Source organism: Heptranchias perlo, chromosome 10 (genome assembly GCF_035084215.1).
Source record: "Heptranchias perlo isolate sHepPer1 chromosome 10, sHepPer1.hap1, whole genome shotgun sequence".
Classification (NCBI taxonomy): domain Eukaryota; kingdom Metazoa; phylum Chordata; class Chondrichthyes; order Hexanchiformes; family Hexanchidae; genus Heptranchias; species Heptranchias perlo.
The window spans coordinates 53529863-53556907 of NC_090334.1; the positions used below are offsets into that span (position 1 = coordinate 53529863).

General features: G+C 41.5%; 1 protein-coding gene across 5 annotated transcripts in view; it reads left to right on the plus strand.

Annotated features, from left to right (window-relative positions):
- Positions 1–27045, plus strand: part of LOC137326565 (ena/VASP-like protein) — a 239954-nt gene that overhangs the window by 41476 nt on the left and 171433 nt on the right. For 3 of the 5 annotated variants that reach the window (XM_067991786.1, XM_067991790.1, XM_067991792.1), the window contains exon 1: positions 1983–2027. The exons of 1 other annotated variant lie outside the window; for it this stretch is intronic. In XM_067991786.1, coding sequence (XP_067847887.1) covers positions 2005–2027 — 23 coding nt within the window. In that variant the 5' untranslated portion in view covers positions 1983–2004. Of the gene's footprint in view, positions 1–1982; positions 2028–16143; positions 16290–27045 lie in introns of those variants that run through there. One more of the 5 variants, XM_067991789.1, reaches the window with a different exon arrangement.

The window sequence follows — 27045 nt, forward strand, 5'->3', positions numbered from 1 at the left end:
AAATCTGAGATAGATAGCTTTTTGGCAACCAAAGGTATTAAGGGATATGGGCCAAAGGCCGGTATATGGAGTTAGATCACAGATCAGCCATGATCTTATCAAATGGCGGAGCAGGCACGAGGGGCTGAATGGCCTACTCCTGTTCCTATATGTGGTAAGTAATATTCGTGCCGCACTAGTGCCAGGCAATGATCATCTCCAACAAGAGAGCCTAACTACTTTCCCATGACATTCAATGGAGTCCTCAACATCCTGAGGGTCACCATTGACCAGAAACTCAACTGGACCAGCCACATAAATGCCGTAGCTACTAGACGAGGTCAGGCGCTGGGTATTCTGTGGCGAGTAGCTCGTTTCTTTACTCTCCAAGCGTCTCCACCAAAAAGGCACACGTTAAGAGTATGATGGAATACTTTCCACTTGCTTGATGGGTGCAGCTGCAACAACACTCAAGATGCTCAATACTATCCACGACAAAGCAGTCCATTTGATCGGCACTTCATCCACTAGCATAAACATCCATGGCTGGAGTGTGCACTATCTACAGGATGCACTGCAGCAAGTTGCCAAGTCATCTTAGGCAGCACCTCCCAAACCCGCGCCCTCCATCACCTAGAAGGTCAAGGGCAGCAGGTGCGTGGGAACACTATCGCCACCAAAAAAGTCTCTCACTATCCTGATTTGGACATGCATCACCATTCCTTCATTGTCACTGGGTCAGAATCTTGGACCTCTTTACCTAACAGCTTTGTGGGAGCACCTTCATCACGCGGACTGCAGTGGTTCAAGAAGACGACCCACCACCACCTTCTCGAGGGCAACTAGGAATGGGTAATAAATTCCAGCCTTGCCAGCGGCACCCACATCCTGATAATGGAGTAACAAAAAAATGAATGACTGGTTGCAGTGTATTCATCCAGACGCTAGGGGGGAACTAGATGTTTTCATTTGGAGCAAAAGCCATGCTGTGATTGTAACATTTGTATCAACTGAGGACTTCCTGCAAATAATAGAGTGAGTGTTTATAAAGACAAACACACCTGTTTTTAAGCCATTGTTTTTTTAATCCAGGGATATACTTCACTTTCCATTCCTACTTCACTTTCCATTCCGTAATGTACTTCATTAATTAATTACCATTGTCCAAAACATTCTGAAAATCAAAGTGTATAATATCAACTGCATTTCCCCTGTCAACCATGTCGTGAATGTGTTTGAAAAGCTCCAACAGCTTATTTAAATAGGACCTTCCTTTCTGGAATCCATAATGATTCTCTTTTTAACAAGTTATGTATTTACAAATATTCTTGCACTAGATCGCACAAGATCATTTCAAAGACTTTCCCTTTCCCCAAATCTGAATTGTCTATTATGTAAAATTCTGAACCTGGCTAAATGCTGTAAAAAATGTCAACATTGATTTGTTTATAGATGCTAAAACAAGGAATCATAGAAATTACAGCAGCGAAGGACACCATTTGCCTCTCCTGCCTGTGCTAGCTCTTCAACTAGGGCTACACACATAATCCATTTCCCAGCTCTTTCCCTGCGGAGTAGGTAATCATTCCAATGCAGCATAATGCTGCAAAATATCTGTCTTCTGCAATGCTGTGTGAAATAGTTCAAGTAAGTGCTTAGGATAATCTATTGTTTAACCTGTCACCAGCTACCATTTTAAATTTGTGAATTATAAAATGGACGATAAACACGGAGGAATTCATTAAAGATTCTTTCAGTGAATGAACAGCTGTCACATTAATGAAACTTGCTCGAATGGTCACATGGTTCAGAGCACTACTCCTTACAAGCTGGTCATAATGTGCAGCATCCTGGCACAAAGACTGCAGGCACTTATGTGCTTTACAGAAAAGCATCATATTGACTTTCTAAATGCTTTATATCCATATTTATGGCACAGTCACTTCTAAATGTTGCAGACAGGTATTTATGCTGATTGGTTGTTTTTTTTGATTCTTCAAAAGGATTTACCCTTTATATTAGGCCATGTATCCAACTGAAGAATTCAGGTAGGAATCCTGCTGTGTCAATGATTTATTTTTTATTGGACTGCTGAGGGCTATGTCTGTAATATTTTATACAAAGCAAGCAGAATGTCAAATCTTTTTCATTTATATTTAAAGTTGATTAGCTGAATTGAAACCTCATATTGTGTAATGGATTAGCATTGATTCCACGTCGAACATTTGATTAATTTGCTGCAAGGAGGTTTAAGTAAGAATTTCAAATTTTTAAAAATTATTTTTTTCTTTGTCCTTCAATGTGTTTCTCATTAAGCTTGCCCACATGTGGCTACATGAAAATTGAAATACCTAATTTAATTAGAAAAACATCAGGAAAAACTGATTTATCTGTTACAAGAAGGTGGTCAGTGAGGAATGGATTCTTGCTTCAAAACTACAACATATTGTATGTTTGAATTCAATCCAAATAGTGATGAGTTCAGTTATGTAGAGTTGTCAGTTTTGAGGAACAGGATAACATGTCTGTCATGATGACATTGTCAAGTTAATATCACTGCTCCTGTGTTATCGACCTTCTGCAAATTGGCAATATTAATCACGATAAGGCAAATACAGATGAACCTTGTGTCCAGCTGAAGAGGAACACAAGGTCTTAATATTTGATTTGTAGTAACCCATAAAGAGGTCATTTTATTTTCCAGACAAATAGTCTTTACCATCCATCTAAACACATTCTCCCATTTACTTAATTAAATATAATTCTCCATTCTGCTGTCATTATTTTATCGAAAAGATTTATGACCTTGTAGCATGATGCACAGTATGGTTATATGAATATATCTATACTATTTGGTATATCTAATATCTATATGGTATATTTAATGAGCAGTAAAGTTGTTGGTCCACATTGTATGTAACCTTTTCTGTACTAAATCTTCATTAGCAGCTTTCAAAATAGTCACTTTTTATAATGTGCTATAATAAACAACACAGCACAACTTGAATAAAATCTTCAGTATTCTCTGAATAAATTGATACTTAAACCATGTTACATATATGCCAATGTGCAAAAATCCTATAAAAATTCTCAAAAGGGTTAAGTTATTGTAGCTTTGAGTGCTTTTTTTAAAATATAGATATCTCAATAATTTGTAAGTGATGGATTATCTTTGACGATCATGTCAAGTAAAAGTGGCATCTACAATAAACTGTTAAAGCTATAACAACTTTTTAGAACAGTTTGTTTTAATATGGTAATGATAAGTAATTGCTAAAATATAGCTATATGTTAGTGTTGCTCCATGTTTTATTGTATAGTGATGAATTCCAACATTACATTACACATTCCTTTCCTTTAAACTGTGCTCTTTACAGTTCCCTGCAATTATAAGCCAAGTTGTATTTGAACAATAGTGAATGACATGTTATGCATGTTTCAGGTACCACACTGGGGATTGTTTTGCCATGAGATAAAGACATGTTAAAATGCCAGGCTTACACACCAGTTTAGAGTTAATGTTGATATTCAATGTTTAGGCCACTCACTAATATTTTGGTTTGCCATTTTAACAATAAATAAAGTAAATATGATTTAAAACTTAAAAAGGAGACAAGTGGAGGGGACAATTAAAATTTGGAATGAGCATTTGAGTATTTTGGGGGATTATAGTGCTGTGATTATTGACTAGAGCATTGCTATTGATTCTTCAGTCATCTAATGTAATCAAATATAATGTGGACTGAAACTCATTGTGGTACTTTGCTTTACTTACAGTAGTTTCATTTTCTGCAGGGGCCATTCTCCAATGTTCGTGTTTTAAAGTACAATACAGGCTCTCAATTTCTTACCTGTTGATGCCCTCACATTGACGGGGGTGGGGAATATGTAGACAAAATAGATTTCTTACTATTTATCACAATTTAACTTCAAACAAAAATAAACAATGCTAATCCCACTAAAATGCTTGCTGTAAACAATGATGTCTTCCTTCTCAATAACTTTATTTTAAAAAAGAAATCTCCACCACCTTTCTTTTATCTGTTCTGTTTCTTGTTCTTGGACTCTTCTATCATTCATTTATGCCAACCTATGAAACTTTGAAAAGCTGATGAACAGCTTCTAAATAAACTGACACAGGTCTGTAAAAGATGACAACTGAAAAACAAGCAAAGACCAAGGCCACTGCTTCAAGATGACTGAATACATTCACAAGATAATTATAGATGAGGAAGGCCATTCGGCCTATCCAGAGAGATCCTAACATTCCCCCCCCAATGAAGCATCCAATTGTTTTCCAAAGTGATTCCAGGGTTTTTGCCTGGCGGCGTTAGTAAAGGATGAAATCAAAGTGAGAAAGGATATTGGCTCAGAAAATCAAGATGTAGGGTTTTTGCCTCCACTGCTGTATCTGGAAGTTTGTTCCACACACTGATCACTCTTTGTGTGAAGAAGAATTTCATGATATCTGTCCTAAAATGACCTTTTACTAGTCTGGACCTGTGACCCCTAGTTCTACTCTTGCGTTTAATTTGAAATAATATGCTGAGTTAACTTTTTCTATACCCGTAACAATTTTATATGCCTCAAAAAGATCACCCCTCAGATGCCTCCTTTCCAAGCTAAAAAGCCCCAGTCTTTCCTTAGAACTCAGATCCCTGATACTGTGGATTAGCCTTCTGGCTCTTTGCATTGCCTCCAGCGCATGTTTCTTAATGACCAGAACTGGATACAGTATTCAAGGTGCGATCTGACCAGTGCATTGTACCTCCTCTGACATGTACTCTACTGTTTTCCTATATAGTTCCACATCCATGTATAATGTTGAGTGTCTTTCAACTTGCATTATTAGCTGTTGCAACACCAATTGTGAATTACGCGTCGTTTGTTTTACTTCCTATGTGTAGCACTTTACATGTGTCAGCATTAAATTTCATCCGCCATTGTTCTGCCCATTTGTATATTTTGTCCAACTCATTCAATAATTTCTGAACTGCCTTTGCGAGTTCCACTGCCCTCCAAATTTGATCACTTTGCATGTATTGAGTTTCTGAATCCAAAACATTTATGTAAATTAGAAGCAGTATTAGTCCCAATACCGAGCCCTGGGGCACCCCACTCTGACGTACTCTAACAAATAGGGTCCAGGTAAGAAACAATGGTAATAAGACAAATAGGGCCATAGTACAAAAAAATGTTAAAAGGATCTAAAATCTAAAGGCACTGTATCTAAATGCACAAAGCATTCGTAATAAGTTGGACGAATTAGCAGCACAAATAGATGTAAACGGATACAATATAATTGCAATTACAAAGACATGGCTGCAGGGTGACCAAGGCTGGGAGCTGAATATCCAAGGATATTCGATATTTTAGGAAGGACAGGCAAAAAAGAAAAGGAGGTGGAGTGGCATTGTTAGTAAAGGATGACATCAAAGCAATAGTGAGAAAGGATATTGGCTCAGAAAATCAAGATGTAGAATCAGTCTGGGTGGAGTTAAGCACCAAGGGGCAGAAAACATTGGTGGGAGTTGTCTATAGGCCTCCAAACAGTAGTGGTAATGTAGGGGATGGCATCAAACAGGAAATTTAGAGAAGCATGTAACAAGCGTACCACAGCAATAATGGGCGACTTTAATCTACATATAGACTGGCCAAACCAAATTAGCAATAATACTGTGGAGGAGGAATTCCTGGAGTGTGTACGAGATGGTTTTTTTTAGACCAGTACGTTGAGGAGCCAACCAGGGAACAGGCTATCCTAGATTGGGTATTGTGCAATGAGAAGGGGTTAATTGATAATCTTGTTGTGCGGGGTCCTTTAAGGAAGAGTGACCATAACATGATAGAATTCGTCATTAAGAAGGAAAGTGTAGTCGTCCAATCTGAAACTAGGGTCCTAATTCTAAACAAAGGAAGCTACGAAGGTATGAGGAGTGAGTTGGCTATGATAGATTGGGAAGCTTCATTAAAAGGCATGACGGTGGATAGGCAATGGCTAACATTTTAAGGAATGAATGCATGAATTGCAACAATTATACATTCCTTTCTGGCACAAAAACACAAAAGGAAAAGTGGCCCGACCATGGCTAAAAAAAGAAATTAAGGATAGTATTAGATCCAAAGAGGAGTCATATAAAGTTGCCAGAAAAAGTAGCAAGCCCGAGGATTGGGAGCAGTTTAGAATTCAGCAAAAAAGAACTGAGATTGATTAAGAGGGGAAAAATAGAGAATGAGAGTAAACTTGCAAGGAACATAAGTGGACTGTAAAAGCTTTTACAAGTATGTAAAAAGAAAAAGATTAGTGAAGACAAATGTAGGTCCCTTACAGTCAGATACGGGAGAATTTATAATTGAGAACAAGGAAATGGCAGAGCAATTAAACAAATACTTTGGTTCTGACTTCACAGAAGAGGACACAAATAACTTCCCAAAAATGTTAGGGAACCAAGGGACTAGTGAGAAGAAGGAAATTAGTATTAGTAAAAAGAAGTGCTGGAGAAATTAATGGGACTGAAGGCTGATAAATCCCCAAGGCCTGATAATCTGCATCCCAGAGTACTAAAAGAGGTAGTCATGGAAACAGTGGATGCATTAGTTGTCATCTTCCAAAATTCTATAGATTATGGAACAGTTCCTGCAGATTGGAGGGTGGCAAATAAAGCCCGACTATTTAAAAAAGGAGGGAGAGAGAAAACAGGGAATTACAGACCAGTTAGCCTAACATCAGTAGTAGGGAAAATGCTAGAGTCTATTATAAAGTATGTGATAACAGGACACTTAGAAAATATCAACGGGATTAGACAAAGTGAACATGGATTTATGAAAGGGAAATCATGTTTGACAAACCTACTGGAGTTTTTTGAAGATGTAACTGGTAGAATAGATGAGGGAGAACCAGTGGATGTGGTTTATTTGGATTTTCAGAAGGCCTTTGATAAAGTCCCACATAAGAGGTGAGTGTGCAAAATTAAAGCACATGGGATTGGTGGTAATATACTGGCATGGATTGAAAATTGGTTAACAGATAGGAAACAGAGAGTAGGAATAAATGGGTGTTTTTCGGCGTGACTGGGGGTGATTAGTGGGGTACCGCAGGGATCAGTGCTTGGGCCCCACAATATATATTCACAATGATTTGGATGAGGGAACCAAACGTAATATTTCCAAGTTTGTTGATGACAAAACTAGGTGGGATCGTGAGTTGTGAGGAGGATGCAAAGAGGCTTCAAGGCGATTTAGACAAGTTGGGTGAGTGGGCAAATACATGGCAGATGCAGTACAATGTGGATAAATGTGAAGTTATCCACTTTGGAAGGAAAAACAGAAAGGCAGAGTATTTAAATGGTGATGGATTGGGAAATGTTGATGTACAAAGGGAGTTGGGTGTCGTTGTACACCAGTCACTGAAAGCAAACATGCAGGTGCAGCAAGCAGTTAGGAAGGCAAATGGTATGTTGGCCTTCATTGCAAGAGGATTTGAGTACAGGAGCAAAGATGTCTTACTGCAGTAGTACAGGGCCTTGGTGAGACCACACTTGGAGTATTGTGTGCAATTTTGGTCTCCTTACCTAAGAAAGGATATACTTGCCATAGAGGGAGTGCAGCGAAGGTTCACCAGACTGATTCCAGGACTGTCGTATGAGGAGAGATTGGGTTGACTTGGTCTGTATTTACTCGAGTTTAGAAGAATGAGAGGGGATCTCATTGAAACATAAAATTCTGACAGGGCTAGACAGACTGGATGCAGGGAGGATGTTTCCCATGGCTGAGGGGTCCAGAACGAGGGGTCACAGTCTCAGGATACGGGATAGGACATTTAGGACTGAGATGAGGAGCAATTTCTTCACTCAGGGTGGTGAACCTGTGGAATTCTCTACCACAGAAGGCTGTGGAGGCCAAGTCACTGAATATATTTAAGAAGGAGCTAGATAGTTTTCTAGATACAAAAGGCATCAAGGGGCATGGGGAGAGAGCGGGAATATGGTATTGAGATAGAGGATCAGCCATGATCATATTGAATGGCGGAGCAGGCTTGAAGGACCGAATAGCCTACTCCTGCTCCTATTTTCTATGTATGTTTCTATGTTTACTCCTCTAACGAGTACCCATTTCCTATCCTTCAGCTAGATTCGGATCCATTCTCAGGGTTTACCCTGAATCCTAGCAGCTTTAAGTTTGATTAATAGCCTTCCATATGAAACTTTTAATGCTACTGCAATTTGAAATTGCTGTAATCTAGTACACAGTTTACATATTTAGCATAAGAAAATGAATTCTTAATATGGATTCTATAATTTCACTGTCACGAAGAGAATTTTTTTTTTACAGATGCACATGGAGAGAGATTTAGACTGTCATGTATTTTCTAAATTGGATAGCGAAGTGATGAAGGATAGAATACTAGAGCCTGGTCTTCAGTTGCTACCAAGCCTTTATTCACAGAGCTCCTCCTTACACACACACACACACACACACACACACACTACACCCTAGATAAGCTCTTGTATAAAAAGGATAAGAGAGTCCCCAATTGACACACACCACCTGAATACAATTAACTCTTAATTGATATGCTACATACAATTAACAATGTACAGATGGGTAATAGCACACAGAAATAGTATTCTTTTAAAAAAAAAAGTCTCATTCTGATTTCTAAATTTTGTAGATGATTAGAAAAGTGAACAAAATAACTAAACACAGTCAAGTATCTATGTACGTATATACTTCTAAATTATGGTCAGCGAGAGCTGTCTCACTGAGCTGGACAACAGAGGAGAGACATTGAAGGAGGATGATGTGGTCGATCGTGTTAAAGATTGCAGAGAGGTCAAGAAGGATGAGAAGAGAGAGTACACCACAGTCACAGTGGACATCATTTGTGATATTTTTTTGGGCCGTTTCAGTGCTGTAGCAGGGGTGGAAATCTGATTGGATACATTCAAACGTGGAGTTGCAGGAAAGATGGGCACGGATTTGAGAGGCGACAACACGTTCAAGGACTTTGCAGATGGGACAAAAGGGGTCCAGGATGAGTTTTTTGGGGAGGGAGTGATGACGTTAGTTTTGAAAGGGAGGGGGACAAGTACCCGAATAGAGGGAAGCATTTGCAATATCACCTAACATGGGGGTCAGGAATTGGGTGGTCAGTAGTTTAGTGGGAATATTGTCAATAGGGTGGGAAGTAGGCCTCAAGGACAGGATGAGCTCAGAGAGGGTATGGAGGGGCTAGGAGAGAAGCTAGAGAAAAACACGGGCTCAGGGGTAGGGCAGGGGGTATCCTTGGAGGAAGTTTGGTTTGGTGGGCTAGGAGAAGGAGGGAATGCAGCAGAAGCAGCTGAACAGATGGTTTCAATCTTAGTGACAAATGTTATTTAATGTGGAAAAATGTAAGATAACGAGTCTAGGGAAGGGAAATAACAGTGGGAATATAAACTAGATGGCTCTAGGTTATTGAATACAACACAGGAGTGAGATCTAGGGATATTGATACACAGCTCACTGAAAGCATCAGTGCAGTGTGTCATAGCACTAAGGAAAGGTAATCGGCTCTCGAGATTTATAACCGGAGGGATAGAATACAAATCCCAGAGGTGAAGATGAATCTTTATAAGGCACTTGTACGACCACATTTGGAGAACTGTGTACTGTTCTGGTCATCATACTACAGCAAAGATATAAAGGCACTAGAAGTAGGTCAGAGAAGGGGAACGGATAGGGTGGATAGAGAGAAACTATTTCCGCTGGTTGGGGATTCTAGGAGTAGGGGGCACAGTCTAAAAATTAGAGCCAGACCTTTCAGGAGTGAGATTAGAAAACATTTCTACACACAAAGGGTGGTAGAAGTTTGGAACTCTCTTCTGCAAATGGCACTTGATACTAGCTCAGTTGCTAAATTTTAAATCTGAGATAGATAGCTTTTTGGCAATCAAAGGTATTAAGGGATATGGGCCAAAGGCCGGTACATGGAGTTAGATCACAGATCAGCCATGATCTTATCAAATGGCGGAGCAGGCACGAGGGGCTGAATGGCCTACTCCTGTTCCTATGTTCCTATAAGGCCTACCAAACTGATATCTAGCCTAAGGTATCTCAGCTGCAAGGAGAGGAGCAGGAGCTTGGGATTGTTTACTGTGGAGAAGAGACTGCTTATGGGAGACATTAAAATATTCAAAATTCTTAAGGGATTACATAAATTGAACCTGATATTTTTGAGATTACCACAAATTCTAAAAGCGGGGTTCAAGCTTAAAAGGAAGGAAGATGCACCGACAGTTCATGTCTAACATTTGCTTCAATCTGAATTGTGAATAAATGGTTAGAATGGCATTGTCATTGAGGTGTCAGCAGATTTTACCCCTCCCCCATAAATACTGTGGCTACAAGAGCAGGTCAGGGGCTGGGTATTCTGCGGCGAGTGACTCACCACCTGACTCCCCAAAGCATTTCCACCATCTACAAGGCACAAGTCAGGAGTGTGATGGAATACTTTCCACTTGCCTGGATGAGTGCAGCTCCAACAAGCTCGAGAAGCTCGACACCATCCAGGACAAAGCAGCCCGCTTGATTGGCACTCCATCCACCACCCTAATCATTCACTCCCTTCACCACCGGCGCACCGTGGCTGCAGTACCATCCACAGGATGCATTGCAGCAACTCGCCAAGGCTTTTTCGACAGCACCTCCCAAACTCGCGACCTCTACCACCTAGAAGGACAAGGGCAGCAGGCACATGGGAACAACACCACCTGCAGGACATTCTGAAGGGGGAGGGTGAACAGCCAGAGGTCGTGGTCCATTGGTTAAAAAAAGGGATGAGGTCCTGCAAGCAGAATATAGGGAGTTAAGAAATAAATTAAAAAGCAGGACCTCTAAGGTAGTAATCTCGGGATTACTCCCAGTGCCACGTGCTAGCGAGAGCAGAAATAGGAGAATAGACCAGATGAATGCATGGCTTGAGAGATGGTGTAGAAGGGAGGGCTTTAAATTTCTGAGGCATTGGGACCGATTCTGGGAAAGGCGGAGCCTGTACAAGCTGGATGGGTTGTATCCAAGCAGAACCGGGACCAATATCCTCGCGGAGGCATTTGCTAGTTCTGTTGGGGAGGGTTTAAACTAGTATGGCAGGGGGATGGGAACCAAAGGGCAGGTACAGATGGGACAAATTCAGACCGGGAAATGGGAAGTAGAAAAGCAGTTAGTGAAGTAGTTAGTGACTCAAAGGCAAAAGGAGCAAAGGTTAAATAGTGTTCAGCACAGGAATTTGACTGGGTTAAAGGGTATATACCTCACTGCAAGGAGTATTACAAACAAAGCAGATGAGCTAAGGGCACAGATAGACACATGGCAGCATGGTATCATAGCTATAATGGAAACCTGGCTTAAAGAGGGGGATAATTGGCAGCTCAATATCCCTGGATATAGAGTTTTTGGGCAGGATAGAGTGGCTGATAAAAAAAGGAGGGGGGGTAGCATTATTGGTTAAAGAATCAATTACAGTTGTGAGAAGGGATGATATGCGAAATGGATCATCAATCGAGGCCATATGGGTTGAGCTAAGAAATAAAAAAGGGGCAGTCACACTACTAGGAGTGTACTATAGACCCCCGAATAGCGAAAGGGAGATAGAAGAACAAATATGGAGGCAAATTTCTGAGTTCCAAAATAAGAGGGCAATAATAGTAGGGGTCTTCAATTACCCTAACATCAACTGGGATTCAAACAGTGTGAGGGGCACAGAGGGTGCAAAATTCTTGATCGATGTCCAGGAGAACTTTTTTAGCCAGTACGTGACAAGCCCAACAAGAGGGGATGCAATTCTAGATTTAGTCCTGGGAAATGAAGATGGGTAAGTGGATGAAGTGACAGTGGGTGACCATATTGGGGATAGTGACCACAACTCAGTTAGTTTTAGCATTATTATGGAAAAGGACAGAGTTAAATCAGGAGTAAACATTTTAAATTGAGGGAAGGCAAATTTTACAGAACTAAGAGATGATTTGGCAGAAGTGGACTGGACACAACTGCTTGAGGAGAAATCAGTGGCCAGTGGGAGGCACTAAAAAGTGCAATTCCACAGGTATAATGCAGACACGTCCCCTCAAAGAAAAAGGGTGGCACTGCCAAATTTGGAGCCCCCTGGTTGTCTAGAAGTATACAGGGCAAGATAAAGCAGAAAAAGAAACCTTATGACTGTCACAGAAAACTAAATGCTGCAGAAAGCCTAGAGAAGTATAGAAAGTACAAGGTTGACGTAAAAAAGGAAATAAGGAAAGCAAAGAGAGGACATGAAAAAATATCAACTAGTAAGATTAAAGAAAACCCAAAGATGTTTTAACAGTACAGTAAGAACAAGAGAATAGCTAAGGAAAAGGTGGGACCTATCAGGGATGATCAGGGTAACTTGTGTGTAGAAGCAGAGGATGTGGGTAGGGTTTTAAATGAATATTTTGTCTCTGTATTCACAAAGGAAAGGGATGATCTGGATGTAGTAGTTAAAGAGGAGAGGTGTGAAATATTGGATAAGGTAAACATTATGAGAGAGGAAGTACTAGAGGGACTGGAATCCTTGAAAGTTGATAAGTCACCAGAGCCGGATGGATTGTTTCCTAGGCTATTGAAGGAAGCCAGGGAGGAAATAACGGATGTTCTGAGGATCATCTTCCAATCCTCACTAGATACAGGGGAGGTACGGGAGGACTGGAAGACTGCAAACGTAGTACCATTGTTTAAAAAGGGTATGAGGGAAAGTCCGAACAATTATAGGCCGGTCAGTCTTACCTTGGTGGTGGGCAAACTACTAGTTTATCCTATCTCTCAGTATTGATTCTGTCACTTGGAAAGGCATGGTTTAATCAGGGATAGTCAGCATGGATTTGTTCAGGGAAGGTCATGCCTTAGAAATCTGATTAAATTCCTTGAGGAAGTGACGAGGAGGATTGATGAGGGTAGTGCAGTGGATGTTGTCTACGTGGATTTTAGTAAGGCATTTGACAAGGTCCCACATGGCAGACTGGTTAGAAAGGTAAAAGTCCATGGAATACAGGGAAATGTGGCGAATTGGATCCAAAATTGGCTCAGTAACAGGAAACAAAGGGTAAAAGTCGATGGAGGTCTTTGCAACTGGAAATCCGTTTCCAGTGGTGTGCCACAGGGCTCAGTGTTGGGTCCCTTGCTGTTTGTGGTATATATTAATGATTTGGACTTGAATGTAGGGGGCATGATTGGCAAATTTGCAGACGACACAAAAATTGGCCGTGTAGTTGATAGTGGAGAGGATAGCTGTAGACTCCAAGAAGATATCAATGGGTTGGTGGAGTGGGCAGATAAGTGGCAAATGGAGTTCAACCCGGAGAAGTGTAAGGTGCTGCACTTAGGGAGGGCAAACAGTAAAAGGGAATACACAGTAAACGGGAATATATTGAGAGGGGTAGAGGAAGTGAGAGACCTTGGAGTGCATGTGCACAGGTCCCTGAAGGTGGCAGTACAGGTAGATAAGGTTGTGAACAAGGCATACGGAATGCTGTCCGTTATTAGCCGAGGTATAGAATGCAAAAGCAGGGATGTAATGATGGAACTGTATAAAATGCTGGTGAGGCCACAGCTGGTGTATTGTGCGCAGTTCTGGTAACCACATTACAGGAAGGACATATTTGCTCTGGAGTGAGTGCAGAGAAGATTTATAAGAATGTTGCCAGGGCTTAAAAATTGCAGCTATGAGGAGAGATTGGATAGGCTGGGGTTGTTTTCCTTGGAGCAGAGGAGGCTGAAGGGAGACTTGATTGAGGTGTACAAAATTATGAGGGGCCCAGATAGAGTAGACAGGAAGTACCTGTTCCCCTAGTGGAGAGTTCAAGAACTTGAGGACATAGATTTAAGCTGATTGGCAGAAGGATTGGAGGGGACATGAGGAAAAATTTTTTTACCCAGAGGGCGGTGGGTGTATGGAATTCGCTGCCCGAATTGGTGGTAGAGGCAAGGACCCTCAACTCTTCTAAAAAGTGCCTGGACCTGCACCTAAAGTGTTGTAAGCTGCAGGGCTACGGACCGGGTGCTGGAAGGTGGGATTAGAATGGGCACCTGGTTGTTCTTTGAGCCAGCGCAGACACGATGGGCCGAATGGCCCCCTTCTGTGCTGTATTTTTTCAATGGTTCTATGCACGTTCCCCTCCAAGTCACACACCATCCCGACTTGGAAATATATCGCCGTTCCATCATCGTCGCTGGGTCAAAGTCCTGGAACTCCCTTCCTAACAACACTGTGGGAGAACCTTCGCCATACGGACTGCAGCGGTTCAAGAAGGCAGCTCACCACCACCTCCTCGAGGGCAATTCGGGCTGGGCAATAAATGCTGGCCTTGCCAGGGACGCCCACGTCCCATGAACGAATTTTTAAAAAAAAGACAATTTGTAAGTTAATTTGAAATAAATGGTCTGTTACAATGGTGCTTTTCCACTTAGTAGGAGAGATCAGGAGTACAAAGTGACTTCCTGCATGATTTTTGGTGCATAACAGCGTCATGAAGCTCAATTTGTTTGTCTTGTGGCATGCTTTTCCAAATATATCACACATAAGGTCAAGTTTTGTTTCATAGGCTTGCCTATAGATGCTGACGTGCAGTGAGCATGAGTAAAGAATATCGGGATTGTAGCCCAAATCATAACGATAGCCTTAAGTAATGTGCTGTAGTGAATTACAAAAGTCTGCCACTGTACCTACACTCTAAGACACAGAAAAGCAGCTGATTCCAAATTGTGTTGCAAAGAAAGAATGAAGTGCACTGCTGCTTAATTTAGAAGTCAGTAATTGTGTTTATGATTTATTTATAAGTTGTATCACATTTTCTTTCCCGATTGACACTTGTTCCCAGACAGCCTCCTGGAGTGTGAAATACTCTTTTAGAGCTGCCAGTGGGGCTGCTTTGTGATTAGCAAAATAGTCTTGAACTTACAATGAAAGTTGCTGATGCCCAAGCTAAACAAGGCTGCCAGCGATAGTAGAACTCAGTTCGTAACATGTGGGAGTTAGGACACAGTTAACAGTCGGAGCAGTATCGGTCTGAGGAGATAGGAGCATGTAAATCACATGCTGAGAGGAGTACTGAAAGTCTTGTGCATGTCCAGATTGCTATTAAAAAGAAAAGAGAGAATTACATTTATGTAGTGCATATTAATATGGTGCCTTATAATACCTCCGGAAAATGTCTTTTAATTAATTTTTAAAATGTAGTTACTGTTATAGAGGCATATGTGGCAGCTGGTTTTCCCACACCAATGTCCTGGAGACAGCAGTGATATGAATGATTGATTAGTTAATCTGTCTTTTTTTGGTGCTGATGGTTGAGCGTAGAATATTGGCCAGGACCCACAGAAATCTCCTTGCTCGTCTTTGAAAAATGTCATGGGATCTTTTAACGTTAATTTGAACAAGCAGTTGGGGGTCTCAGATGATAATGCAGGACTCCCTCAGTACTGCATTGGAGTTTAAACCCAGATTTTGAGGCCAAGTCCTGTAGATGAGTGGGACTTGGTGTGGGTTAGAATAAGGGCAGCAAAGCTTTGGGTGAGCTCAAATTGATGGAGAGTGGAAGATGGGAGGCCACGAGAGCATTGGAATGGTCGAGTCTGGAGGCGACAAAAGGCCTGCGTGATGGATTCAGCAACAAAAGCAGGGGCGGAGACGTGCGATGTTACGTAAGTGAAAGTAGGCGTTCTTTGTGATGGAGAGGCTATGGGGTTGGAAGTTCAACTGAGTGAAATAGAACGCCGAATTTGCGAACTGTCTGGTTGAACCAGAGACATTGGCCAGGGTGGTGAATGGAATCGGTGGCAAGGGTCTGGAGTTTGCAGCGGGGTCCGAAGACGATGACTTCAGTCTACCCAATCTTTAGCTGATATTGCCATTGAGCAATATGGGGCTGTGAAGTCAGGGGTGTGGTACAATCCTTGTTTACCGGACATTTCCTGACACTGAGCAAATTGCTGGAGGGTGAAAGTGCAGTGTGCTTGGGGTCTCTGTCACGTTTCTGTGTAACACATCACATCGTTGGTGCAGTGCACTAATCTTATACAATGAGAACAGGCTTTAAGGGAGATGCTGCACTGAGAAAGCTGGAGTTTTAACTTAGATGTGTAGATTCAACTTTTCTTTCCTCATTCTAGATTTTTCTGCCATATCAAGACAGCATTCAGTACTACACTGGCACTGGACGTGGCAGAGTACGCTCAGTAAGAACAGGAAAGGACTACCCTTGATATCAAGAAGCCTATGGGGTGTAGTCAAGTACCATTGTTCCACTGCACAGCAGGTATTCTGTACTAGGTGCAACTAATGAAAGTATAAATGTGCCTAAGGAGGCCAAGATCTTGCAGGAAAACTGTCAATGTTGTGCCCTCAGGAGGACCTTCGTACAACATGTAACATTGGTACGACACTCCCAGTGGTTATCAAACTGAGTGTAGCCCTCACTTATTCATTGGGCTCCTTCCAAGCTAGTGTGGAGAGCATCTGCAATATCAGCCAGATTGCTGTCCACAGATGTATTGAGGAAGTCACAAATGCATTCTTCAGCCGGTCCTTCAAAGACAGCAACGTGAGGGGGCAACACAATTCTCGACAACTGCTGGCTTTCCCACACTCTATGTTGCCATCCAGGCCCCTGTGCACAATGCTGGGCCCTATATGACCTGAAAAAGTCTTTTTTTAAATCTCAATGTTGTCATGATATATGACTAGAATTACATAGGTCAGTGCCTGCATTATTGGAAGCTTTCATTGCCTTCATTTTAAAGCTGTCATTTATACTATTTTTTTGAAGGATAATGAAGAGTGGAAGGATGGCACTAGAGAGACTAAAGCTACCCACAAAGCCTTGGCTGCTGACACTCTTGCACCATCCAAAGAAGCAAATTGCAGGAGCAATGAATCTCATGCTAAAACCAGAATTATCAGACATATGATTGGTGTCTTGTAGCAGCTCTGCACATGTCTGGACTGATAAGAGACAACTTCTCTTCCATTTTCAGAATTGTTGTCACCTGCTGCATTCTCCATAACATTCCCCTGAAAAAATTGTGAATATGACAGTGGAGACTTAGCACTCTTCCAAAGTAGTCCCCATGTGTGTTGGCTGGCTGCAGGTTTCACTGGCAGTTTGCTGGGATTTTGGTGGCCCCTAGACCATGCATTGTGAGGGTCCTGCATTAGAGTCACGCATGTCTATGGTATCTGATTGGTATTACTTTCTTTAATCTACCTCTTTCCACGCCTGGTACACCAGGCACTTCTGCTCGTGGCCATCAGTCCCTTAAATTGTTTGCCTTGTCTGAGTCATTTCAGAAGGCTAAACTAGCCATATCAGCCAGTAAAGTTTAATTCAATAGCAATTTTGAGAGTAAACTGCTGGCATTGCTTTTCCAGAACTCTTTCAGGCCCTTTCTCAGTCAGCCTCTCTCTGAACATCTTTTCCACATGGGCAACATTAATGCATCACACCAGCAATGTGGATCAATAAGTACCTAATCTGACCCCTCAATTGCTCTCACACTTCATTTTCAGTCCCCAGCAATTTAATTTGTGTCAGCAAATGAGGGCACTGTATTGTACTCCTGATGTCATTGTTCCTTTTTGCTCAGTTGCCTCCTGATTGCAGTCCATGGTTGATTTAGAGAATCAGTGCTGCACACTTTTTATTGATTTGACCTAATGTGCAAGAGAGCAAATTGAAAGACTAAAAACAGCAAAGCCATGCACAATCCAGCGGGGATAAATTCTCCCAGAAACTTTTAGTATCAAACATTTAACCCCAAAGACTCAAACAACAACAATCTCTAGTTTAAACATTTATGTAACACCATATCAAGTTAAAACATCTCCCACCACTTCAACAGTGTATATTTTGAAGTCTTGTAACTGTGATGACATCATACATGGTTACCATTCTGTACCACCTGTGTGATAAATGATCAGTTAATCTGTTTTTTTTGGTGGTTTTGGTTACATTGAGATGCTAAAAGTGGAGAGTTGGGGTACTGCACGGATTGGCTTCGACTGCCAAATAGCCTTTTTAGTTTTGACTTTTCTTTTGTTCTTGTATCCAGCTTTCATCATGGCTTTGCGTTCCAACATATAATCCCAAGTTATTGATCAATTAGTGTGAAACAGATCGATAGAATTCAACATGACATTTCAGCATTAAATTGACAATGATAAGCATTTGGCCTTAAAAAGTCTTATGCTAAAACAGGGACTAAAGGGAAAACTGAATCCTCATTATGAATCCTTTTGTTTCATTTTCACAGCTTGCTTTTGGATGTTCTCTCTGCTGTTTTTTACTCTGTGGTTTAAACACTGTACATAACCATCTAGTTTTGGTGAACTCTTACCTGTTTATAATTTTGGTATGTGATCTCGTGTTTTTAAAAGTAGAACATTTGTTATTGTTTATTTCTATCAAGGACCATTATAAATATATCCGCTTAATATGGCTTTACAATCCATAGAAAAGAATTATACATGTCAGCAGCACACACATGATCCCATTTTCACCCTTCCAACTTCTAATTACGTTGACGATAATGCCACTTTAATGTAGGGAAATGCCTCTTTGTTCAAGAAGTTATTTTATGGCTTCTCCTCTTCCTTTTTACTGCTTCCCCCACACCACATATAATTCTCTGGTTAAGAGAGGAAGTGATAACTAGACCTGTCAACATTGGACAAATTGTAGGTGCATGAGGCATCGTAAGCCAGAGATATGCACTTGTGCTAACAGCATAAACATGTAAAAGCATTAAGCTGTGTGAGTCACCTGGATCCTGGGGGACAGCCAAGTGCATTTTCCTTCTCCCCTCTTTGTTATCCCTTTTCTTTCTGGCTAGCATTATTGTCGAACTTTTCCCTGGGAGATTAAATCAATGTAGTAGAGTCCATAACAGGCCAGACTATACGTAGGCAATAGGAATGGAGAGGAAGAGCGCTGATAGGTTGAATCGCCTTTCTTTATTTCTTGCTTTATATTCTTTCAATTAAGTAATTTATCCGAAGTAACTGCTTACCACATATACAAGCATTCAGCTTGTCAATATGGTTGTAATATTGTATCCTGAATACTGTCGTTGACGGCTAGTGAATTTGTGCTAAGCATCTAGAAAGAAAAATGAAGAACTCGTATTTATATGGGACCTTTTTTTCTTGAAGTCCCAACGTGCTTTATAATCAAGAATTTACTTTTGAAGCATAGTTACTGAAATTGTGAAATTTACCATAGAAGTGACAGAAGGTAGCAACAGGATTATGATTACTGAACAGTTTGTATAGAATTGAAATACGAACATATGAAAAGATGGAAGAGAAAAGATGTAGCCATGTTCACCATCCTCTCGCTCCCAGCAATGGTTTCTGTTGGGCGAGGCAAAAACAGAAAATAAAGGCTGTGGCTGTTCAGGGAAAACATCTGGGAAATTCCTCTCCCAATTCCTAATGCAAATGACCAGACTCGAGTTGACTGCAATTGGCCATGCTGCATCACAATCCAAACTAACTAACCATTTATCTCCTATAACTACCAATATCTTCTTCCATCGGGTACTTGCCAAATTCCCTTTTAAAGGACTGTAGCGACTCCATATTCACCACTAGTCCAGGAGGCGTTAACTCAGCATGAAAATTAATACTTCCTCACATCTAACTTAACTATTGCCAAGGATGTTACAGGAATACCCTGTGGTCCTACTGTCCCTATTCATTTCAAATAGTGTATCTAACTGGACTGTATCCAATGTCTTCATTACTTTTTAAAAAAAACTATCCTACCCTCTATGTCTACACTTCTCCAAATTAAATAATCCTAACTCGGAGCCTATCTTCATAACCAAGAGCTGTAAGGTTTGGTATCATCATGGTCACCTTCCTTTGCTCTTCATTTTGTATTCAGTGGTCTGAGTAATCTACAATGTGTTAAATTTGCAATGTATGTCGCACACTCCTTATTTGGGTAGCAGCATTCTGGAACACAGAGTCTCACTTACAGTTGAGCATCTAATACTAGTTGGGATTTCATGAGCTCCAGATCCCCATAGCTATAACTACAGCATCACTAAAGCACGCCAAAGGAAATTTACTTTGCTTTACTCAAGGAAAGTCAGGACAATGGGAGACCCACTAGTGTAACCTAAAACTCTATTCACTTTCCCTGTTGCAACCTTGCATTGATTGTGTACTTTAGTCAACTAGTACCCCCGAGTCTCATTCTTGACCCTTTTGTAGTGGGTCATCCTTTATGGTATAGACATTCCTGGAGTTTTCTAGTCCAATGTGCATGACACAGCATTTGATCTCATTAAATGACATTTACCATGCACAGGCCCATTTATCCAAATTATCTAAGTCGTTTTCAACCGATCGCTATGTTCTCTGTTGCAGTAAATTCTAGATCATTAATGAAAATGGCTAGCAATAATGGACTTAGTGCAGAGCCGTGAAGGTTTCTTTTTGTAAGTGGTCCCAGAGAACCACCATTAATAACAATCCTGTTTTTATGTGATATCAACCAACTACCAATCTGACATTGTAACTGTCCAATATTCCATGGGATCTAATTTTTTTTTCTAATGGTCATTTATGAGGAACTTTATCAAATGTTTTTTTAGAAATCCAATTACACAACCCCCACCAAACTACTTTCATACACCATTCTGGTCATTCCTCAAAGAACTCAAATAGTAGTGAGACAGGACCCATGCTTCCCAAAGCTGCTTTATTCTCCAAATGATCATATATTGCATTGCGCAAAATGCTTCCTAACAGTTTGCCCATGACCAATATCATTCTTTCAGGCCTATAATTGCCAGGTCTGTTTTGTTCCTTTTCTTAAATAATGGTCCCAAATGGCCATTTTCTACTGTTCAGAAACCAACCTGGACACAAACGAGCTATTTAATATGAGCCATTGGCTCACAGTGTGACTGTCTCTGTTTCCCTAAGCACTCTGGGATAAATGATATCAGTTCCTGCAGCACTATTGGTTTTAAGAGCAATTAATCTTAGCTAAAACTATGTCCGTGGTCATTTCTACTGAAGCAATTTTAGCTAAATGCCTATCCTGGGACTATGTATCTTCATAAATGAAAACAAATAAAACATGTCTATTTACCCATCAATCATTTGCTTATCATCCTCATCATACATAACCTGCTTTGGTAAGCCATTCAAAGAATCATTATATAGTTCTCTGTTCTCTGCCTGCGAAAATACTGACAAAAAACCTTGTTATCACTACTACAATTGTCCCTTTGGTTTTTCATAATGCAACCTTAGCATTCCTAATATCGGTTTTAGTAATGCTTAGTTGTTTTTTATACTTGTCTCTATTTTCTTCACAAAGCATTTTGTAACTAATGAAAAAAACTTTAAGGTAAACTTTTCTATAAACGCCCCAATTTTATCCATTAAGGCTTCACCTTACCTGTACTCTTTAGTTTCACCTAGGGACATACAAGGTGTCCTTGTGTTTCATCCTCAGTTTGAAACTAACCCATTTTTGTTTTCTATTGCAAGTATTATTACCTAACAGCCGACCACAATGTATCTTCCCCAAAACTTATCTCATAAGTGAAAGTTTAACTCTCCTGCAATGAGGCATTAACATCAAGGTATCAGTAGTATCAAGTCACCTATGAAGCTGAAATCTAACAACAGAAGGATGACTATTGGCTAGGTGCTCCCTCACATTAGAAATGAGATATTAGGCACGATTTTAAAACGAAAGTGAGGGTGCGTTGGGGGCAAAGAAAATCGGGATTTTTTTTTTGGAACGGGCAGGAGTCCCGGCTGCAACCCACTGAAAAACGCGCATGACCCAGAGTCATCTGTGTGCACGCACCGTTCCCGAACACTGAAGTCTGGGACGATACTTAAAGCAGTAAATCTAGTACTTAAAGTACTTGAAATGTCCATAAGTCCAATTAAGAATGAAGGCAAGTGATCTTATCGCTGCCTCGACATGTTTCCCGTGGTGTGTGAAACCTGCCATGGGAAAGTAGTCGGGTTTCAGACAGGCAGCCATTTGGACATTTGAATCCCTGTTTGACAGATGGGGATAAAAGGTGAGGTTATTGCATCAGGGCACTCAGTGCTCTCAGACAAACTTTTGGCTGGGAGACCTTTGTGTTTAGCCTTGAAATTCTTGGTTTCCACTCAGAATTGTCCTGTTTACACATTTACCAACTTTTCGACCCCTCCCTCAAACTGACACCACTACATCTGAGGAGGAGGAACAGCACCATCAGTGGCAGGCACAGCATGCACTTCCGCCACTTGCAGCTCCACAACACAGAGGTGCGCCACAGGGACCTGCACAAAGTGAGAATAGTCCAGTCCTCAGATCACCTGGAAAGAGCAGCGCCGACCCCCCACCCTGTACGAAACAGCTCTACAACTACATATACACCCACTGGTTGGCATCAAGTCTCGCCTTTCATGATGAAGCACGTGAAAGGGCGTTATTACAAAAGGCAGTTAAGAATGGGCAAATGTAAGGAGTCGCACAACACCAGGTTATAGTCCAACAGCTTTATTTGAAATCACAAGCTTTCGGAGCTTTGCTCCTTCGTCAGGTGAAGTGAAGAGTTGCATAAAGGCACAGCATATATAGTCGGAGAACAATGCCTGGTGATTACAGATAATCTTTCTAACTGCCCTTTATCACACCTCGGCAGAGAGATAATCACAGCAATCCATACACAGATGTGGCCAGACCTGCTGCGATTTCCAGCAAAAAAAAGTTATCTGTTTTTAATACAAACCCCAGCATCTGCTACATTTGACCCCTGGTGAGCCCACCTCAGTATTTTTGGATGTAATGTTTCCCTGACTAACCTGTTTGAACACTCCTTTGATTGCTGTGATTATCTCTCTGCCGAGGTGTGATAAAGGGCAGTTAGAAAGATTATCTGTAATCACCAGGCATTGTTCTCTGACTATATATGCTGTGCCTTTATGCAACTCTTCTCTTCACCTGACGAAGGAGCAAAGCTCCGAAAGCTTGTGATTTCAAATAAAGCTGTTTGACTATAACCTGGTGTTGTGCGACTCCTTACATTTGTCCACCCCAGTCCATCACCGGCATCTCCACATCAAGAATGGGCAAGACGCGGCAGTAGTGGTGAGAATGATGACATTTAATGTGAATTTTTCATTTATATTTGGTTTTTGATAAACATGACAGTCTGTCAAACTTCCTTGTACACACCCGTTTGTGATCACAAAACCTTAGCCTTTCTCTTCCTACTACTTCTACGTGGTGCATCCCCTGTGGCTGCAGCAGAGGTAGAGGCAGGTTGCTCATGTTCATGCCCTGACTGCTTAGATGCTTTCAGCCTACATCCTCTGGGTTTTGGAGCCGTGAGGGCCCCGCCAAAGACTGCTCCACCTGCACCTGTGCAGGGGCAGACTCGGTCACCTGAAGATGAGGCAGCGTTGCGGGTACTAGTTGAGAGGGGGGCAACGGGTGAGACGTGGAAGTGTTTTGAGTGATGTCCCCACTTCCATGTCCCATTTCGCCATCATCCCTCTCTTGGGCCAGGCCCATATCAGTCCTACCACCCTTCTAGAGAACAGTTTGGAGGACATGTGTGATGCCTTGTAAGCCCAGTTGTAAAATTTCTGTCTGCCTGTTTAAGACTGCAGAATGTTGTTCAGCGTGAGTCCGAACGGCCGTTGTCAGGGCCTGAATAGACTCATTTGTGAGTCGTTCTTGAAGCTCAGTGGAGGCTAGCCTTCTCTCCATTGCATACATTCCTGCACTTACCTGCAACACTGTCTCAGACTGTTCCTCACTTACCTGTGCCATCATTCCACTAATGCAGGAGATGGACTCCTCCATCCTCTGCGCTGATGTGGACAGTGTGCGTGGCACCTGTTCCAGTACCTTGCAAATGTGCTGCTGTACCTCTTTCATTCTCCTTTTTAAAGGATGGCCCCTGGGGTTCAGCATCTGCGTCCAGCTGAGTAGAGCCTGGAGAGGAGTGGGCCCACCAACGCGGAATCTCCACAGAGCAGTGTCTGCTCGTGCTTACTTGTGTGTGGTGACTCACCAGGTGCCAACCCAACTAACTGACGACTAGGACCCACCAAGGTGTGAGTATCTGCTCTGGTGGATGGCTCGCTAAGTTGTGACGGTGCATCCTCAGAGGCCTGGACCTCCTCTGAGGAATCGCCCTCTCCAGTCACTGCGGTCCTTGAAGGGCCTGTAAGAGAACAGAAGGTAATATTAAGCATCATTACAGATGTGTCATATTGCGATGAGCATACTGAGGAGGTTTTCAACATGTCGAGCATTGTTAACATTAATTCATGTGTGTGATGAATGTTAAAGTTATGTCACCAGATGTTTGTGAGGTGCCAGTCTGGGACAGGCACTCAAGGGTGCGGCTGATCTCCAGGGCCGCCTCCTCCGACTCTGAGGACCGCTATTTGTAGTGGCCCCCCTCCAGTCTACGCCCCCTCGAGTGCATTTTGCGCTCTCTTCTAGAAGGGGAGAAAATACAGACGTGTGAGTGAGTGATGGTGAAGTGGTCAGCCGATGAATGCATTGCTTTGGGAGGGGCTGACCATCAGACAGATACATCACATTGCATCAGGATTGGGGTGAGTGGTGGTGGTGGGGTCACAAATGGGGAGGTGAGGAAGTGCTCAGGAAGTGAAGTTAAGTTGAGGATGAGCCTTAAGTGGGTGTGAGGTGGGGGGTGATTTGCAACGCGGAATGCAGGAGAATCAGTAAGTTTACTCACTTTTGCTGACCTAGTTAGGTCACTGAAACACTTCCTGCACTGAACCTACCTGCGGGAGGTGCTGCTGACCTCCTTTACCACCTCGAGCCATGCCTTCTTGGTGGCAGAGGCATGGCGCTTGCTGCTGTTGGCAGGGTAAAATTGTTCCCACCTCCTCCTCACCCTGGCTAGCAGCACCTCAAGTGAGGCGTCGCTGAATCTTGGAGCTGGCTTGCTCCTCTGCTGCTCCGTTCTGTGTCCTTGCTCCTTGCTTCAGCAAATCCTATTGGAGCAATGGCCCTTTAAATCCAGACGCGCCAGCTGACAGCCTATTATGTGGGTGCGCAGTCCGACCACTGGGCAGTTTTCGGACGGCAAACCCGGAAACAAGGTTAATGGCCGCAATTAAGTTGTGATCGCATGGGGAATGGTAAGGTTTTATTATTCAGGTTGGCAGCGCTCCCATTGACCACCCCCTCCCCCCAGCTGCCATCTGCTGGCATTTTAAAATCGTTCCCATTGTCTCTGGATCACTACTAAATACTAAATTTATTAAGTTGTCACCTCTGCTGCTGCCCCTAACACATGGAAACAAAAATGGCAAAGATTAATTAATGTATGTAAATGGGGACACTGATTCATTGTATTCAATTTATAGTTTGAACTTGTTCTTTGAGGGTAATTCAGTTTTTTCATTGACTTATAATGAATGTGAACAAGCATGCATTATAGCTGTCTGTCATGCTATATCAAAGTGTTATGTTCTGTCACTGCTTAGAGGTGTCTCCCTTTTGTATGAGCCCTTGTGCAACTAATTGCCAGTTGAAGTAAACATTTTAGCTGTGGAATAACTGTGTTCTTATGAGAACTAATCTTTTTTCATGTATTTTTTTTTAAAAACACCTTTCTTGCTAAGGAACAAATAGTGAACCTTGTATTACAATGGTAATTGAAGATATGAGCAAGAGACCATGACCAATAGATTTGAGTTAGCATTACCAAGAAAGGCTTATCCTGTGGCCCGAGTGGCAGGTTACAGGAAGCATCTAGAGGTCAACCACATTGAAGCATTTGTTGCAAACTGTTTGTTATTCTCAGAATAGTGATGAGTGCAAAAGTGCAGTGGTATCTAAATGACACATAGTACAGAAACCATCAGAAACTTCTATTTGAAGAGTCCAAAAAAAACTGGTAAAGGTGCAGCAGTGTGTTTGTAGGTCATGTTCAATATTAGTACTTCTATTACCTATCCTCGGCTTTGAGCATTATCCCTGTCATGATCGCTGCTGTAACTCTCGGAAATATTGCCCTCGCTTTTAGATTTCACTTCAGGTGATTGCACTATTTGGTAACGAGAAATAGAAAGAAACATGATATACGTGAGATGTAGAGACAAAAGGTTGCAGTGTGAAAACCACAGAACAGTTAGTTGAGTCTAGTACTTGCAGTTTAGGTCAGGTAGTGGCAGAAGCATTTGTGGGGAAATAAGAGCCTAACATCGGGATTAAAATTGTGTTTTAGATAACTTTATTTTGTTGCACGTTCTGAGTTGAAAAACATGATTAATGTATTTAAAAAGCAAATCTAACTACCACATGACTGGGGGGAACATATTAAGTAGAGGTTTATTTAAATTAGATAAGACAGTAACTAATGCACTTAGTAGCTGCCTCTATTGGTAGAAGAAATAAAAGACTACTTTTAATACAGTACTGTTCATCCAGCATTGTACTCTGCCTGACACTGGGTTGTATATTTCTGTCTAACATATGTTGATCACCTGAGACCCACAATGTTACTACTGTAAGTAACCTAGCTGGAGACTCTTATTTTAAATAAATATTGCTTCTAAAATAAAATTATACATCATGTGTCACAACAATGCAGAGTATCTGCAAACGAATTGGCAAAAGTTAAAGGAGTGGAAATTGCAGAGAGAGATCTTTGAAAGAAAAAAAATTGCACATATAACACCTTATCACAATAGCACCTGATCACAACACTTATGTATCAAATTGCTTCACATGCAATGAATTAATTTTGAAGTACAATGAATGTTAAATAGGCTAATGCAGCAACCATTTTGCACAGAGCAAGGTGCTACAAACTGCAATTATAGAATTTCTTACACTTCTATATAGTAATGTGCCTTTTCTGTTTCCTTTCCCCTTGTAGGTAAGTGTCAAGTGAAATTAGTAGTGAGAGTTTTAATTAAAATGTTCCAAAACTGATCATCATTTGATATTAAATGGATAATTTCACCCAGAGCAGTTGTCAGATGTATGGGTTAGCAGA